An 18044-nucleotide genomic window follows, 5' to 3' on the forward strand; every position below is an offset into this window, starting at 1 on the left:
CTCATTTGATCCTCACAAAAGCCTCACAAGGGGGCTCTGATTGTCATTGCCCTTCTACCATGGTAGAGGCCCGGAGGGGGCAACGTGTCCCAAGATCACACAGCAGCTAAGTGATAGAGCAGAGATTCAAACTCAGACGGTGGACACTGGGGGCCATGCTCTTAGCCATTGCTCTGAGGTCCCCAGCCTCCAGGATCTAATGCCTGATGACCTGGGGTGGTGCTGATTTAATAATAATAGAAATAAAGTGCACAATAAATGTAACATGCCTGAATCATCCCCAAACCACCTTCACCCCCATGGAAAATTTGTCTTTCACAAAACTGGTCCCTGGTGCCAAAAAGATTGGGGACAACTGCTCTGAAATACCCCTTGCGTCCCAATCAGAGGAGGAGTCATGGTCACAAGAGTGAGTTATGCATGGTTGTAAATAGCATCCAACAGCATGCAGTTGGGAGGCCTGGGGCTGAGTCTTTGATAATGTAACCAAGACACTTCTCTAGTCCAGACCAAAGCCCTCATTTTCAGTGACTCTGTTATCTCAAGGTCTTGTGTGGAGAGAATTAAGAAGGAGATAGCTTTCTTTCTGCTTATTTAGGGTGTTTCTGCCGCACAGACATCTGGGTTTGGCAGGGCAGCATGCTTACCAGTCTTCATGATTTGTGATGACCTTGGGAAGACTGTGTTTTCTTTTTTCTCTTTAGAAAGTGCAGAAGGCTTTCCGAGTTACGACACGGCTTCTGAGCAGCTCCATGAGGCCGGCTATGATGCTTATATTACAGGACTGTGTTTCATCTCCATGGCCAACTACCTAGGTACACGCTGTACCTGCCTCTGTCAACACACCATGGTCTGGAGGGGACTCTTCCCTGTCTACCCTTTCCCTGGGATCCACTCAACCAATAGAAAGTGGGAGGGTTTTGAGGGAGGAGGGGGAGGGGGCTGGGTGGGGGTTGGGGAGTGCACAGGAGGAACCATCAAATGCTTACCTGGGGTTGTGGTACTCGGTCCACATGAGCACTTATTTTACCCTTGCGGAACCGTACTGTTGATTTCAAGATATTTTTTTCCTTTTTTTTTTCAAGATATTTTTTTCAGGCTTTGTCTCCTTGACTGTTTGTGATACTCTGTTTCTTTTCTTCATTAGGTTCTTTTCTTAGTCCTCCAAAGAGTCATGTATCTGCCAGATCAAAACTCATCGAACCTTTTTTTAACAAGTAAGTAATCAGAGTCCCAGGGCCCCAGCCTCCTCTCTTGGTGGAAAAGCCCAGTATCTGGGATGTTGGTGAGGGGTGACTGGGAGCTCTTGGGCATTTTTAGATAAGATATTCCTCATCTCTGGTGACTCAGATGTTTTTTGAAAAATAGAAGTTGACCTTTTCAAAAAGAATGTATTCAATATATTGGCTAAAAAAAATTAGAAAACATTATGAAAGGTAGCACATCTCTTCCAAGACAAAGGACTGACGGCTTCAGAGTTTAAATGTCCCACGAGGGAGACTCTGTGTATGTGTCTGTGTACACAGTCAGACCTATCTAACCCCAACAGGCTTTACAAGTGAGATTATTCTTCATGCTTACATTATTACCTAACTAAATAACGTCCTTTCTGTGAAGATGTTGGTTACACAAATGACTTCTGAGATAACCTGTGGAGCAGTTTTGATGGTCATTGCATCCCAAACCCTCATCTGAATGGATCCGGTGAAGTTGCACCTTCACCGTCGGAGGAAGTCAGTGTGATTGTAGGGAAACGTCTGCTTTCAGAGCATTTCCAAAGAATCTCTAGATTGTCACTTCAAAGCGAGGCTGGCGCTTTCTTGGCACAGTTGAGACTAAAGTTGTGAATGTGATCATCAAGCTGGCCACAGCCTGGCTTTGTGCCAGGGCCCCAGGCCTTCGTCTCTACCCCGGCTCTCTCCGCAGGGCTGGTTCTGGGAGGCTTAGGTGAGCCAGACAGAAGTGGGCAGCCCACATCACTCACCATTTCTGAGAGAGCCATTTCAGGGTCGGCTTGGTGACGTCATTTCCTTATATTGTATGCGGCATTTTACATGTCTATTAGTGCTTTCCCAAGTAAGAATGCCGTCTCCTCCGGAGTTTATAAATTCTGGTATCACAGTGCTTGTTCATAGGTGCCATGCTGCAGAGTCAGAAGTTAATTCCAAACATCTGGATTCCTACAGGTTTGGAATTTTTGTAGTCTGAGTTAGTGAATTCTGTCATCCTGTGGCTTCTTCCTTTTTAAATCTTTGTTCTTTTCTGTGGAAGTTCAGAGGTAGATGTGTTTGATTTTTCAAAAACATCTTTCACTTCAAAAAAAGTCTTTCAAAGAGGATTGGGTAACAATGTAGTATATATTGAAAATTAAGTTGAATTTTTCTGCATGGAAAAGTAGTTCTGCCACCAGTTAAGTTCTTGCTATCTATCCAGTTCACAGTGGGATTTTCTAACCCCTTAACTCTAAATTGGGGGCAGTGTTTATCTTTGTAAATCTTAGGCCCGCTTATGGCATCAACCGTGGAACCTGTGAGTGACACTAAATACATTTGGATTGTGGCCTTTCTGGCATTTTTATGCATGTGATGTTAAGTTTGTCATTCAGCAGTATTTTGCAACTGGGGAGATGTTTACTTCCATTTAAATATTTAAAACAACAATCCTGCTTCTGCACTAAAATCAGCTCCTAATAAAGTCAGGTGATGGTTGCAAATGGGGGTAGATAGAGGATGTCTCTTGTTTATCAGTTATCTGTGTGGCCAAAATGAAGAGCAGTCAAAGTAGGCTTTGGTTTATAAGTTTAAGTGAAGTGAAAGTTGCTTAGTCATGTCTGACTCTTTGCAACCTCGTGGACTGTAAAGTCCATGGAATTCTCCAGACCAGAATACTGTAGTGGGTAGATGTTCCCTTCTCCAGGGGATCTTCCCAACCCAAGGATCGAACCCAGGTCTCCTGCATTGCAGGAGGATTCTTTACCAGCTGAGCCACAAGGGAAGCCCTTTAAAAGTTTAAATAAGACTTTATATATTTCTAGATCAATTTAGTATTGCTAATTATGGGCAAAGATATTACTCAGAAGAACTGGGCAGTAAACACATAACTTAACTTTAAAATGGGACTGGTGTCCATTCAGATTATTTTTTTGCTAAAACCTAGATGCATACCAAAAATAGTTGAGATTTAGGAATCTTCCTGTGATATTGCACTGAAAATTCTTGCCCAATTTGATTTTTTTCTCTATTTTTCCCTATCTGTGAAGGAAGAATTGTTTCTTTATCTTTGAAGGGAAAAAGATCCTAGCAGGATTTAAAGTGCAAAATAAGGACTATTTTTATTCTATATTGGACTAGCTTGGTTAAGTATAGCCACCCATTCTGAACCTGTTAAGAAAGTGGGAAAAGCAGTTGCTTTTGATGTTGTGAGTGGACGCATGTTCAGTTGCTCAGACGTGTCCAACTCTCTGTGACCCCTTCGACTGTAGCCCACCAGGCTTCTCTGGCCATAAGATTTCCCAGGCAAGAATACTAGAGTGGGATTCCATTTTCTCCTCCAGTGGTTCTTCCCGACCCAGGGATCAAACACGCATCTCCTGCATCAGCATGTACATTCTTTACCACTGCACCACCTAGGAAACCAATATTGACCTCATTCTTACTTAAAGGCAGGTTTCATTTATGATATTAAACCTTGATTTTGTTACTTTTCTTCAAAATTGCTCTTGTAAAAAGCTGTGCAACAATTGCTATCAGTGTTATCTCAAGCAGTTGATTTTAGAAGAATCTAAATCTTTCTGAGGGTTTATTTGTTTTTGTTGTTATTCAGTCACTAAGTCGTGTTGGACTGTTTGCAACCCCATGGAGCACAGCATGCCTCGCTTTCCTGTCGTTACCTCCCAGGGTTTACTCAGACTCATGTCCACTGAATCAGTGATGCCATCCAACCATCTCATCCTCTGTCACACTCTTCCTCCTGTCTTCAGTCTTTCCTAGCATCAGTCTTTTCCAATGAGTCGGCTCTTTGCATTAAGTGGCCAAAGTATTGGAGCTTCAGCTTTAGTTTCAGTCCTTCCAGTGAGTATTCAGGGTTGATTTCTTTAGGGATGACTGGTTTGATCTCCTTGCTATCCAAGGGACTCTCAAGAGTCTTCTCCAGCACTGCAGTTTGAAAGCATCAATTCTTTGGCGCTCAGCCTTCTTTTTGGCACCTGGCTTTTCTCAATGTAAGCTTAACCAAACACACATATCCCTAATAAGAATTTGGGTGGACATGAGATGACTTACACGTGTAAATAATATTTTGCTTTGCTCTCACAAGGTTTATGTTTAAAAAGTAGACCTTGAGTGGAGATAAACCCAGCCTATTTCTGCATTATTTTAAATTAGCATCTGACTGTGTTCGGTGTGCCTTTTGGGGAAGCTTTACCGAGTCAGCTATTGAGAAGATCCCAAGACAGTTGGTGCTTGAGCAGATTGCAGAGATGGAGTGTAGTACAGGGCACTTTCTAAGCCCGATTTGTCCAGGGAAATGTCCCGGCAGGACTTTGCAGGGTACCATTTGTCTCTTTCCTTTCCTGGGCTCCTTGTGTGTTTCTCCCTTCTTTTTTGGACTCAGAATGAAAGTCCTAAGATTGCTGAACGATGGAAATCGGGATGAGACCACTGCTAATGACAGGCTGTGTGCAGCGTGCTCTTCCTCTATGTTGCAGGCTCTCTGCTCAGGAAATGGTTTACCTTCTTTTATGACCTTGGTCAGTTTTCATCAATGCATAGAAAACCAGACTTAGAGAAGATCCTTTGGTCAAATCCTTTTAGGCCCGGAAGGAGCTAAAAATACTTTCTGCTTATACTTTTTATTGCACGACAGAAAGCACATAATCAGACTTCAGTGTTATGTTTTATTAACAGCCATCTGTTTCTGCAAGACACCTTGAGCGCTCTTGTATTAATAGATAACCTTTTATGAAGGGTTTTGGGGAAAGGTTATTTTCGATTTTTCTCAGTTCTTAGAAGGAGGAAGGAAATGAACATGTATCTTATTTTGGCCAGTCTCTAAGTAGTGGGATTAAAAAGGAAGAGGTGCCTGCACTCTACTGTAAAGGACAGCTGCGTCATGCTTGGCACAAGTGTTCTGATTTTTTTTTAATTTTCTTTTAGAAGTCTCTTGAATTTGTTACAGTATTGCTTCTGTTGTTTATGTTCTGGCTTCTTGGTGATGAGGCATGTGGGATCTTAGCCCTGGACCAGGGATCGAACTCACACCGCCTGCTTCAAAAGGCAGATTCTTAACCACTGGACCACCAGGGAAGTCCCACAGCATTCTGAATTTCAACGGGAGTCTTCCTAGGATGACAGGGCCATGTGTTCCATCTAAGCTGAAGATAAGACAATTCATTTCCTCCTCTGTAAAAACAGGACTGGAACTACCCCCCTCCCATGTAAGTTATAGAAGTCACATGAGATGCTAAAGGACTTTGATAGTTCCTCAGACTTAGTAGGTGGCCAGGGTCTATTATTTTCCTTTCCTGAAGTACAAGAGAATTTGACATGCTGGGAAATTCAAAACAGTAGATATGGTAGCAGCATGTGTTTTTGTTTTAAGTTTCATGATAGAGAAGAAAATGGATTGAAGTGCTGATTTAAAACTGGAGCCAATGTGAGGCATCCACTTTCCCTGTACTCACCTTTTAGTGTTTGCTTAGGAAAAATCAGAGGACAATGAAGTCTGTCAGATTGGTACATAATAGAAGCAAGATTGCTTTGATTTGAAGCATTTTAGAAAGTTTTGTTATGCAGATGAATCCAGCAATTTATGGAAGGTTGTATAGCTACACAACACAATGATAAGTGGCGAGTAGGAGGAATGATTACGGCGCCTGAGATAAAGCACACTGATGTCTTCTCCCTTTTCCTCCATGGAGAGCAGTCATGTGCGGGCAGTAAGTTCTTTCTGCTAATATGCCTGTGCTTCACCTTTAATATCAGAGAGATTTTTTAAACTGAAGGGTTGTAGAAAAACAAAATACTTCAGATCCGTGCGAAACCTCCTTTCACTGGTGCTGGACGGAACCACGCTTATTGTCTCAGTTACCAGCAGCCACCCTTCACGTTGAACCATGTCGTTCACTGGTGACCCACGTGTCCGGAAGTGCAGATCCTGCTTGTCTTTCATGAGAGCAGTACTTGGCCCCTGCAGGGCGGCTCTCACCTTACCCTCTGCGGTCCTGCCGGCCTCTTCTCATACAGAGGAGTGAGAGGCGCTGGAGCAACAGGAGGGCGAGGCCGGTCTGCCCTGCGCGCGTGCTCAGGCACTCAGCCTGAGTGTCTGACTCTGTCACGCCGCTGACTGTAGCCCGCCAGGCTCCTCTGCCTGTGGGTTTTCAGGCAAGAATACCGGAGGAGGCTGCCAGTTCCTCCTGCAGTGGATCTTCCTGACTCAGAGGTCAAACCCGCGTCTCTTACATCTACATTGGCAGGTGGATTCTTTATTAATGTGCCATCTGGGAAGCCTCCCAGCAATTGCTGTTGGGTTTTAGCATCCTGGGTGAGGGAGCCAATATGTCTTCATTGAGATCCTGGTAATGTTGGGTATCAAGTCCATTGTGGTTCTTTTTTTTTTAATAATTTAATTTGTCTATTTTTGGCAGTGCTGGGTCTTCGTTCCTGCTCTGGCTTTCTCTAGTTGGGGTGTGTGGGGGCTACTCTGGTTGCAGTGCTCGGGCTTCTCATTGCAGTGGCTTCTCTTATTGCGGAGCATGGGCTCTAGGGTGCTTGGGCTTAGTAACTGTGACTTGTGGGCTCAGTAGTTGCGTTGCATGGGTTTAGTTGCTCCGCGGCACGTGGATCTTCCCAGATCAGGGATGAAACCCTTATCTCCTGCATTGGCAGGTGGATTCTTTACCACAGAGTCACCAGTGAAGCCCATGAGTCCATTGTTTTAAGTGTTAGAGTAATTTCCCTCAAGAGCTTTCCAGCTTTACAACATAAGTGAGAGGTGCAATACAGTTTGTGCTGTTGGGAAGGCCTACCTGTGACTGTCACAGTGCTCAGCATAATGGGTTTCCATATGCGTTTCATGTGTTAAAATCATTTGGTTAATTTCTCCAGTAGAACTGCCTCACTTCAGGGTCCTGTGTAGTAGAGAGCAGCTGTGGTCTGTGGGATCAGGTACCTGGATTTGAATCCCAGCCCTGCTCCTTATACCTGGACCCCCTTGAGCAAGTTACCCTCTGTGTGCCTCAGCTTCCTCATCTGTAGTTGAGAACGATGGTGCCCATTGGATAGGGTTGCTGTCAGAGTGCCACGGGAGAATGTGTATAAAATGCACAGTGCCTGACATGTCATAGGCCTCAGTCAGCTTGTCACTGCTTTGGGGACATTTATACTTTGAAGACTTCTGTTGACCAAATGCTGGGAACAAATGGAGAGCTTTTCATTTTTAAAGAAAATACCATATAATCATATCTTTAGTACTGTAGGCCTCTTATAAGGTGGGCTTTGTATTCAGTTATGAGCCTTGATCAGAAAAAAGAGGGATAGCGGGATAAAGCATGCTTGTAACTCAGTGGTGCTCAGGAAGATTTGCATGTATGTCTTTTTGCTTTTTATTTCCCCCTTTGAGGCATATGGTTAAATCTCAGTCTGGGCTGGGCAGCATTTCTAGTTGTAGGTTTTTATTGGGAGAGGAAAGTAAAGAAGTAGCATTTACTAAGTGACCCTTTGAAAGTGGTTTCTTTTTTTTTTTTTTTTAACAGCTTTATTGGGATATAAATTTGCACGCCATGCAATTCACCCATTTAAAGTGTACAATTCAGTGGTTTGGGGTATGTGACATTATGCATTTTTTAAAAAAAATTATGGTAAACTATATGTAACATACAAGTTGCCATTTTAACGATTTTTAAGCGTACAATTCAGTGGCAGTGTTGCACAGTTGCCACCACTATCTGTTTCCAGAACTTTTTCCTCACCCCAAACAAACTCTGTGGTCATTAGGCAGTAATTCCCCATCCCCCTGCTCCCCTCAGCCCCAGGTAAACCTCTCACCTGCTTTTCTGTCGATGCATTTGTCCTTTTGTGAGCTGTTTCTTCTTGAGCAACTCATTGCTTCAGTGAGATCTTAATCTATTGAAACAGTACCTTGGGTTTCCCAAATCAGTAGGATGGAAATAATCTCCAAGCATTGGCTTGGTTTGATTGCCCTGAAAGTGACGCCCTGATTCTCATGAAGGTGAAGGACAAGGTGAGCCTGCCTTGAGCGTGGGGCTTCTTAAGGCTGGAAACTAGTGCTTGTTTGCAAACTAGTCGTTGAGTTCTCCCAGCAAGGGGTGCTTGCCTCAGACTGATACTGTCTTACCTAATTTCTGCCGTGCAACCTTATTTTCCCAAGATTGATCAGGCAAGCTGCTTCTGTGGCTTTATCATAAGGCCACTTTCTAGAGACACCTTAAGGGAAACCCACGCCACACACCTCTGCTCGGCGTGCTAGCCCCGTGGGCCCCTTCTGCCCTTGTATTGGCTCTGGTTGCTTTAAAGTATGTGTCTCTCTAGCTTAATAACTTGTTTATCATTACAATTTGTAGAGGTTAGAAAAAATCAGTCCCTGGATATATGTTTAAGCAGCTTGCCTCCTTTTTAGCAGGATATCATTTTAGTTTCCTGTGATTCCTATTTGAATCTCCACAAGCGTGGTAGGTGACCTGAAACAACAGACATTTATTCTTTCACAGTTCTGGAGGCCAGAAGTTTGAAGTTAAGGTATAGGTGTGGCTGTGCTTCTCCCACAGGCTCTGGGAAGGATCTGTTCCTTGCCTCTCTAGCGCCTGGGGATGCTGACACTCCCTGGCTAGTCACCATGTCACTCCAGTCTCTGCCTCCCCCTCTGTGTGTATCCTGTCTCCCTCTTTCTTTTGTAAGGACAGTTGTGATGGTATTTAGGGTTCACTTGGATAGTTTAAGATATGTCCTCATGTAAGGTCCTTAACCTAATTTCTAGTTCCATCTGCTAAGATCCTTTTTTCAAATAAGGCAGCATTCAGAGGCTCTGGGAGTTAGGCTGTGGACCTCGCTTTCTGGAGGCCTGTTTATAGGCATGTTGGTAGTAAAGCCCGTGTTCTTAGGTAGTCCTTGCCTTGCCTTGGCCCTGGCTGTAAGCAGATAGGTCATGGTTATTTCCAAGTCTGTTTCACAGTTAATTTATATGAGTCAGAGGTTAGCAATTTACCCTAAGAAATTTGCAAGAAAAGAAGTGAAGAGAGGTGAAGTTGCTTAGTCCTGTCCGACTCTTTGCAACCCCATGAACTGTAGCCCGCCAGACTCTTCTATCCATGGGATTTTTCAGGCAAGAATACTGGAGTGGGTTGCCATTTCCTTCTCCAGGGGATCTTCCCAACCCAGGGATCAAACCCAGGTCTCCTGCATTGTAAGCAGACTCCTTACTGGTTGAGCCATGAAGGAGTTTAGACTAGCTGCCAAATATCTTCTCCACTGAACATCTTCCATGGTTCAGAGTGTTTCACCCACAGCGACTATAATTTCTGACAGCATCCCTGAGGAGGTAGGTAATAAGGTCCCCCATTTGCAAGCTGAGGCCATCTGCCGCGGGCCCCAGAAACAGTTGAGTCAGGGACAACCCAGGTCTGTCCTCAGCTGGGGATAGGATTCTTCCTCCAAAGCATCATTCTCTAAAAGAGACAGCTCAACAGTTAGTAGGACATTTTCTTAAGAGACACTGCTAGTATCGCTGAAAGATTTCTTTCTCTGCATGTTTGGTTTGGGCAGTGATTCTAAAAGATGTTGACTTGGACCACCGGATCGAGTGCGACCAGTTTCCTCTGACATTTTACAATCTGCTGTTTTATAGGTCCAGCAGACGTTGCCTTTGTACAATGTTTAGTTTAACACTTTTATTTGATGTAATTTGATATGGTTCATTTGATGGAGACTGTTTAAACATGCTGCTGACTTTCTTTCCTTTTGCCTTTCTTCCCTGCACTGTCCCCCCTCCCCCCCCACACACACTTGTTTCTTGCATTACATCTCTGAGAAGGGACATGAGTTGGCTTTGGGACAAATGTTGGGTAACTCTCTATTTGTCAAGATATCAAGTGACTAGATTGGAAATTGCACGTGCACCCCTCTTCCCCCCACCCTGAGTGAAATGAAAATAACTGGTGCCACAAGGACTCTCCTCTACCCAGTGGTTGCCCTCTTATTTTACACAAGAGCTTTAGTGAGCAAAATAAGTGAGCTTATTTTGTGAGAGATGTCTGCATGCTTCCTATCCTGGATGATAAAATTAGTTTTTTATGGCGCATAAATATGTATAATGATGAGCCTTTGCATACACGGTTCTCATGAAGTGCTTTTTACTGCTGTGCCCTGAAGGAAATACCGAGACCATTTGCAAGAACAGTAGAGCTGGCAGTCGTTAAGGGTTTCAATTTTCCTCTGGAAGGCTTGGGACTTGGAGTTAGGTGCAAATTAATTCACCACTCAAATCGTGTTGAGATGAGATTGTACTCAGCATCTCCGTATTCCGGTCTGTAGTGGCATAAGAGGAGTACAGTTTTGCTTGGAAATCTGTTCTTTGAGGCAGAGCTTTTTAGGAAGAGATATGTAGTCTTGAAGAAATGCGCATGTTTACTCATTAAATGAAATACTGAGTTTCTAGGTGGAAGAATGAAAAGTTTGGGGCCTGGAGGGTTTTCCTTTTGCTCAGGCAGAACCAGAGTAAACACTGTCCTCTCTTATGAAGACAGGCTGTGACATCAGAAATCCTAGATCATCCAGGCCTGTGTGTGTGTGTACAGATCTGACCTTACAGGAAATAAAGGTCCTGTATTCAGACACCATTATCTCACTCACCCCTAGGATGGGCCGATTCACAGGGTTTCCCTGATGGTGATCTTGGTGTGTGGGGGGCAGGTGTGACCGTGAGGCCGGAGGCCTGGGAGCAGCTGGTTCTGCGCTGCAGACGTGGGAAGGTTGTCCTCTGACCTGTAGCAGCATGGCTCTCTTCTCTGCTCCTTCATCCTGGTTGCTTTCCTCAGTCCACCCAAAGCTCTTCTCAGAGAGCAGCCTCATTTCTTATATCTGGACTCTGCCCCGTTGCACGAAGCTATAATTTAATCAGCCCTTAGAGCATTGCCAAAAAAGCCAACAAAAGCCTATATCTGAGATCTTACATCCCGAGTTCTTGCACTAGAGGTGGTTGAGGACGCGAGTCCTCATTTGTCCCTTAGAGGCTCCTGCGGGGACTGTAGGCTCAGTTTCACATGAGGCTGTGGGAAGAGCTCAGGTTAAAAGCCGATGTGAAGGGGGTATGGGCTTCCCAGGTGACATCAGTGGTAAAGAACCCGCCTGCCTGCCAGTGCAGGAGATGTAAGAGACGTGGGTTCAATCTCTGGGTCAAGAAGATCCCCCGGAGGAAGAAATGGCAAGTCGCTCCAATATTCTCGCCTGGAGAATTCCACGGACAGAGGAGCCCAGCGAGGTTGCACAGTTGGACACGACTGAAGCGACTTAGCTCACACGCACGTGAGGGGGTACCTGGCAAAGAGATGGTGAGGCCCTTAGTGTAAGACTGGTAATGGGGAAACTTTGGGTCTGAATCTGTCTCTACTCCCATGCTGGCCAAGGGTAAGCCGCCGGAGTAGGAAAAAGCTGCTTCCTCATTCCCTGTGTGATAGGACTCGGTGCCTGTCCTCTAGACGCCAGAGGATCAGAGGAGGCTGAGTGCGCCGTAACAAACACTTATTTTAGTCAGGAACCTTGTCCTTTTAAAAAATAGTATATTTTTATCCTGATTGAAACACAAATTACCCACTTGTAATTCTACCAGCCAAAACGAAAAAAAAAAAAAAAAAAAGCTGTCATTTGGTGTGTTTCCTGCTAATTTTCTATCTCTATTTCATTTGCTAATTGAGATTGTGCTGGTTTATGATTTGGTAACTTAAAAAAATTCAATAAAGGATTTTTCCAAAGACGTTAAAACCGGTGGTCAGCAGCATCGCATTGCTGGTCTTCAGTGGTTTGTCAGGTGGGACATCCTGGTCCTCTTATAACCTGACCTGTGTGTCGGGCCTTCTGTCAGGTGCACAGGTATTACTGGTTTCTTGCCAGTTGTCTCTTTTCTTTCTTCTCTTCTTTTAAATTTATTTATTTGGCTGTGCCGGGTCTTCGTTGCGGCATTCGGGATCCTTAGTTGCGGCATTCGAACTCCTGTGGGATCATGACTCGCAGCATGTGGGATCTAGTTCCCTGACCAGGTATTGAACCCAGGGCCCCCTGCACCGGGAGTGCAGAGTCTTAGACACTAGACTACCAGGGAAGTCCTGCCGATTGCTTCTTTAAGTGGCCCTGAGTACAAGTCACTGATCCACAGTCTTTTTCTGCCATCACTTAGCAGCAGTGGAAACCATGCTGCTGCAGGAGCTAAATGAACTGTTTCCTTTCATTTCTGAATAGAATTATTGGCTTTACACGTAGACTCGGTCATGCGGAATTTTAACGAACTGTAATGATCTCTTTGGTTCCCAGAGGTTTGAGCCTTGGTGCAAAATATTCCTGAATCACCTTCAGGACTTCCTGTCTGCATTTTTGAATGTTACCTTTGCCCTTCTTGTTTTCTTGAGCACAGCTGCATAAAACAGGTTAATACCAGCACTGTTTTGCCATCCTTTTTCACATTGGACAACTGCAAATGATTCAGATCAGCCACAGTCCAAGACACGCTCTTGTGTCATCAAAGAATACCCTCTGATCTTAGTGTACCTCTTTTGAGCTGCTCATTGTGTCTCATGCTTGCCAGAATTGGGGTCTGAAGCGTGTTGGTAAGGTCGGAGAATTTTGACAAGTTTGGAGATTCAGTGTGTGTGTGTGTGTGTGCCAGCCTTGGAGGCCGTATTATTGACTAAAGCTTGTGATGCGGAGGGGCTGCTTTGTTGCCAAGTTACAGAAAGGGTTGGACTTTTGCCAGTGAATTGCCAAGAGAGTAGTTTACGCCATCTTTTTTTACATTCTTCTTCAAAATGAGGGAAACAGTGGTCAGCAATTGTTTCCCCCAGTTGACATCTTGCAGAGAACCTAGTTGTTTGCCACAGTTGACCTCCTGGTTTCAGGGAATGGTGGAAGCCTTGTTATTGCTGCCTGGATGTTGAGGTAGTCCTTGGTGTTTGTTTTAATAGTTTTGTGTTTCTCTTAAGTCAAAATGATTTACTGCAAACAAATCATTGAGACTAATACCTTTTTGGAGAAGTTGAGACAAGTCATTATTACCCAACTGATCAGTGAATCATCATTCGTGGAAATTAACACAGTCTTGAACATACTTTTTTTCTGTGAACCCAGTGATTTTCAGTTCCCAGGTTCTGAGTCAGTGGGGCTTAAGTGGGTGGGGCCCGGGAATTTGCATTTCTATCAAGATGCCTATCTGGGGAAACACATTTTGATAAGTGCTCAAGCTTCTAGGCTCCTAAGAAGCTTTATGTCTGAAATGAAATTCTCCTGTGACTACAAGCCTTCTAACATAGTCTGGATCAGTGTCACACTGCCATGGTCAGAAAAGAATGTCAGCAGATGACTTTCCATGAGTGCCATGCAGCATATGGGCAGCAGAGCCGGGTGGCTGTTTTGGACATAAAGACATTGTCCACAGCCTGTTCTGTGGAGCCGATTAAGAGGCTGAGCTGAAGTCATCCAGTCTGCTGAGTGAATGACCCCGGAGTGTACTGTGCTCCACCCTTGGATCTGTTGGGATGTTTGAAAGCCGCGCTAAACAACATCGCCAGTGTCATCACAGAACATTAAAAAACTGACAGATGCCCCAAAGGGTAGAATTTATTTTATAGCATCTAGAATGTGAACATGAGTCATGTAGTGTACTGGGATAGAATCCCAGTGTACGATTGGCCCTTGTATCAGATGGGAACTTTAATTTTAGTCTTTGACAGAATCATTGTCAGTCCTTCAGAGAATAAGTGCAAAAATAGTGTTTCATCAGGAAGCTTGCAGGAACGTGGCCAGGGCCCCACACAGTCTTGTGTGTCTCTACCAAATTATAGCCACCCTGAATCTTCACTGAAATAAAAATAACATTTCCTGCAAGCAATGGTCCGAGTGTGTTTCCAATATCTGCAGATGAAAGGCCTTCTGGGAGAGACTGTTCTTCAATGCAGTTCACAGGGAAGGAGCATCCTTTCATGTGCTTGTCAGTATTTCTGCTCGCCTAGTGCATTTCTCTTACGTTAAAATGAAAACTGTTCGGTCAGATGAGCCACACATGAGGTATTTTATCAGATCATCCCAGGGTGTCAGTGTAGGCCATCTGACAGCCAGTCAGTATGAGGCATGCATGCAATGAAATGTTTTAATTTTCCCTCAAAAGGGCAGGCGGGGATGCTTCCAGAGCAGTGGCCTGCAAACTGTCTGGCCTAAAAGGAAAGGGAGGCCCTCGGCGAGTTGACTTTGGTTCTGTTCCACAGATGCTCAGCTCCAGTTTTAGAATTGGTTTCCCAGTTGCATGGGGTGCAGTCAGCCAAGTCATACACAGATTGGTTTGCGTGTTCTTCCAGGGTTTGGGGTGATTTGCTTCTCTGTAAAGCCCAAACATGAAGCTGGAGGGATGAGTGAGAAGGGCTATTAATATAATTCATTTGGAAGGGGTTTCTATTTAGTTAAAGTATTGAGTAAGCAAACAAGGTAGTGTAGGATTAACTAACTTAAGAAAAATCTTGAGTGTTTCTGCTGAGAATAAATTTTTACTGAGTTTGAACAGAAATGATACTTATAATCGAGATGAAATATTAAAGGACAAACAGCCAGTGTAATGCTTGACAAAATGTATCTTTAAAATTAAGAAAATCTATATTTACATGGTGAGAGAATTGGGGAAATCTGCTTTTTAAATGTCACCCTTGTTTGTATTTATACATTAGATTTTCTAAACTTGTTGAGGCCACATGACCTTAAGAGGAAAACAGTATTTTTAAAAGAAATAAAGCAGCTGAACACTCAAACTTGTGATTTTTCTTTATATTTGTCTCCCCACAGCAGGTGGGGTAGTGCACAGGATATACGGATTGATTCTACTGGTGTTTTCAGTTGAACTTTCTCTAAGGAAATCTCTAGTTATTACCCCTGGGGCTCGCAGTTCTGGTAGCCTCTGTTTTAAGTTTAAAAAATAATCATAAAAGGATTTTTGAAAAACAAAACTCAAGTTTCCCAGAACCATTGGCTGCTTTTTTTTCAGAGCAGGGAGTGGGGAGTATTTTTTATTTTTGGTTTAATGATACCAGTGTTTTACAAAGCTGTCACAATAGTATAAAATTTTGTGCTTTTTTTAAATTAAAAATTGCCCTACAAGTTACTGATGTTTTGAATTTTTTGAAAGTTATCTTGAAATTAATTCTGTTGGAATGATGAACTGTAATTTACCCACGCACATAGGTTGTTGAATCTGGAGGTTGATTTTGATTACTGGTGCCTTTGAAGGTATAGCAGTGAACATCTTGTTGATTCAGTTTTTATTCTTCTGTTGAAATTTGGGTACACAATTTATTTTTATAGTGGCTGATATGTTTCTTCAACTTTTACTGAAAATTGTTTTGGTTTTTTTTTTTGTATTTTTGGTTTAGAGTTGGGAGCCATCTCTCAATTTACTAAATGGAGAATTGAGAATTACGTGAACCATAAAATTATTGATCCTTCTAACTCAGGACTAACTCATCAGGTTCTGGTTGTCAGTAGTAATAACAACCACTTTCGAGGGGAATCTATGCTTTTATATGTCTCATTGTTTTCTGGCGTTGCAGGCGGTATCGATTAAACTGGGTGAACCAGCTACCAGATCCAGAATAGTACACTTGAGCCTAAATTAGTGAACTAAAAATAAATTTGGTTTCTTAGCCATAGGATTTGGTTTATTAAATTGTAGGCTAGGCAACAAGTCCTCAAACCGCAGAGTACCAGGACTTTTTTTTTTCTGGCGTTCACAGAACAGTGGTATTCATGCTGATGGTTCCATTTGTAAACTGGATCATGCCCTGCCTGGCTTTTGAATGCCTGGTAATAATGTGCCTTAATTGCAGGTCAGTGAAGCCAAACTGCTTGTTGGGCACTTGGATTGCCTTTTTAATTTGCTGTATAATGCAGTCCCTACCAGAAATGCACAATATGCCGTTATCTAAATAAAACTCATTAAAATCATCTTACAGACAACAGAATGCCTGATATTTTGCCCACAATCTTGCAAATAAAAGCAAATTGAATGGCATTATGGAGAGCTGTAATTTAGAAGCACTCTTTTAAAAAGTGCCTTTGTATCCATTTTAAAAGTATACATAAATGACTGCTATGGTTTCTATCAGTGTGTTAGGTTTTTTGTTTGTTTTTACCAAGGATTATTTTGCTTCATGCTTTTAATATGTTTTAAATGGGAGTAATGACAGTTCACCCAGTAAGATCAGTACTCATCCAATGATGGCATTTCACTTTAAAAAAAGAAGAAAAGAAAGACATTGGTGACACATTCCTAGCTCACAAAACACCAGTCCATAGGGATTACCTTTACAATTTGTGGGGACAGTTGTTCACGGGGGTTAAGATGGTCAGTACACTGTAGGACTTGTTTTCTCTCAGTTTCTCTGGACTAACAGGGCAGCTCAGCAGAGGACTTTGTTTTGACTCTTTGATGACTAATTTTATTCATCTAGCTAATATTTATTGAGTAGCTCCTGAACTACTCCAGGAACAGCTCCAGGAACTGTTGTAGGTGTTGGGGATACCAGTTTTTGTTTTCTATTTGTAATAAATATTTCAGACTCAAGAAGTGTGCTCAGTCATGTCTGACTAATATTTAGCTCTAGAGAAAAATGTGAAGTGGATCTTAAGACTCTTCAAAATGATTTTAGAAATAAGGTAATGTAATTAAGGAGCTTCTACAAAAGAATTTTCTAGATGTTTATATCAGCTGGTTTTTTTTTTTTTTAAATAGAAGTTAGTCCATTATCCATTTTCCTTTTCTTTTGGTAGGTTATTTCTTATGAGAGTCATGGATATCCCCTATCTAAACTTGGAAGGACCAGACTGTAAGTGAATTTTTTATTTTCTCATTGCATCTGCACATTTAAGTGTGTGGTCTGGAAAGGAGAACAGGAACAGAATTACTGAAGAAAGAGCTTTATTCACTTAAAAATAGCCAGTGATTTTGTGGTTGATATGAATAGTACGCTTAAGTTAATGTTACCCTTGGGCCTTGATTAACCCATCTCTTTACTTACATTTTCCAGTTTATACATGAGTTGAATTTAAAAAAATATATATCTTCTCATCATTACTTCATTTTCACTCAGCACTCTGAGTTCATGATTTTCTGTAAAAAAAATTGTATATGTAATAGATTTCAAGATGTACTAGCTGTGTCAATAACAGTACATTTTCTGTTTTCCAGTTATTTGAGTATGTATATATTTAAGTTTTGTGGTTAGGTTTTTTTTTTTTCTTTTTGAAGACCTCAGACAACCAGGCTGTTTGAGAGGTAGTTGTTGCTTCTTCCGATTGTTCTTTTCCATTGCTGTTTTTGTAGCCTTGGTAAATTGCCTTAATATATGCCATAGGCATATAGAAACAGAGGAATTACGCTTTATACACGGTGATAATAATCACTGCAGTAGAAGTTTGAGGACATCGTCCTAGTTTTAATGCTCAAACCTGTCGTCCTCGCAGCAGTTCTGTGAGCTGAGTCTCGTCGTCCCCAGTCTGTAACCACGAGTGGCTTGAGTAGTTAGGTCTCTTGCTCTGTGTCGCAGTCACGTGGTGGGTGTGGGATTAGAAATCAAGATTGTGACAGGACCGCGTCTGTTCAAGCACATCCATTCAGTTTGGACAGTGCATTTCTTTTTTTAAGTTGGATACACATGAACGTTAGGGCTCATTTGGTAATTGCAAGGCTCTCATAATTATTCTCCAAGTTAGCTTGGCCTCAGTTTCATTGACGAACCACTGGTCAGCTGTCCGCTTTTCAGCCATCAACCTTTCATCAAAAATTTG

The 18044-nt window shown here is 42.7% G+C and overlaps 1 protein-coding gene across 12 annotated transcripts in view; it reads left to right on the forward strand.

Moving 5' to 3' along the window:
- Positions 1–18044, forward strand: part of LOC122680161 (cyclin-Y-like protein 1) — a 256180-nt gene that overhangs the window by 110939 nt on the left and 127197 nt on the right. For all 12 annotated transcript variants that reach the window (XM_043881201.1, XM_043881202.1, XM_043881205.1 and 9 more), the window contains 3 exons: positions 705–815; positions 1148–1217; positions 17028–17083. In XM_043881201.1, the coding sequence (XP_043737136.1) occupies positions 705–815; positions 1148–1217; positions 17028–17083 (237 nt within the window). The remainder of the gene's footprint in view (positions 1–704; positions 816–1147; positions 1218–17027; positions 17084–18044) is intronic.

This window comes from Cervus elaphus, chromosome 22 (assembly GCF_910594005.1).
Source record: "Cervus elaphus chromosome 22, mCerEla1.1, whole genome shotgun sequence".
Classification (NCBI taxonomy): Eukaryota; Metazoa; Chordata; class Mammalia; order Artiodactyla; family Cervidae; genus Cervus; species Cervus elaphus.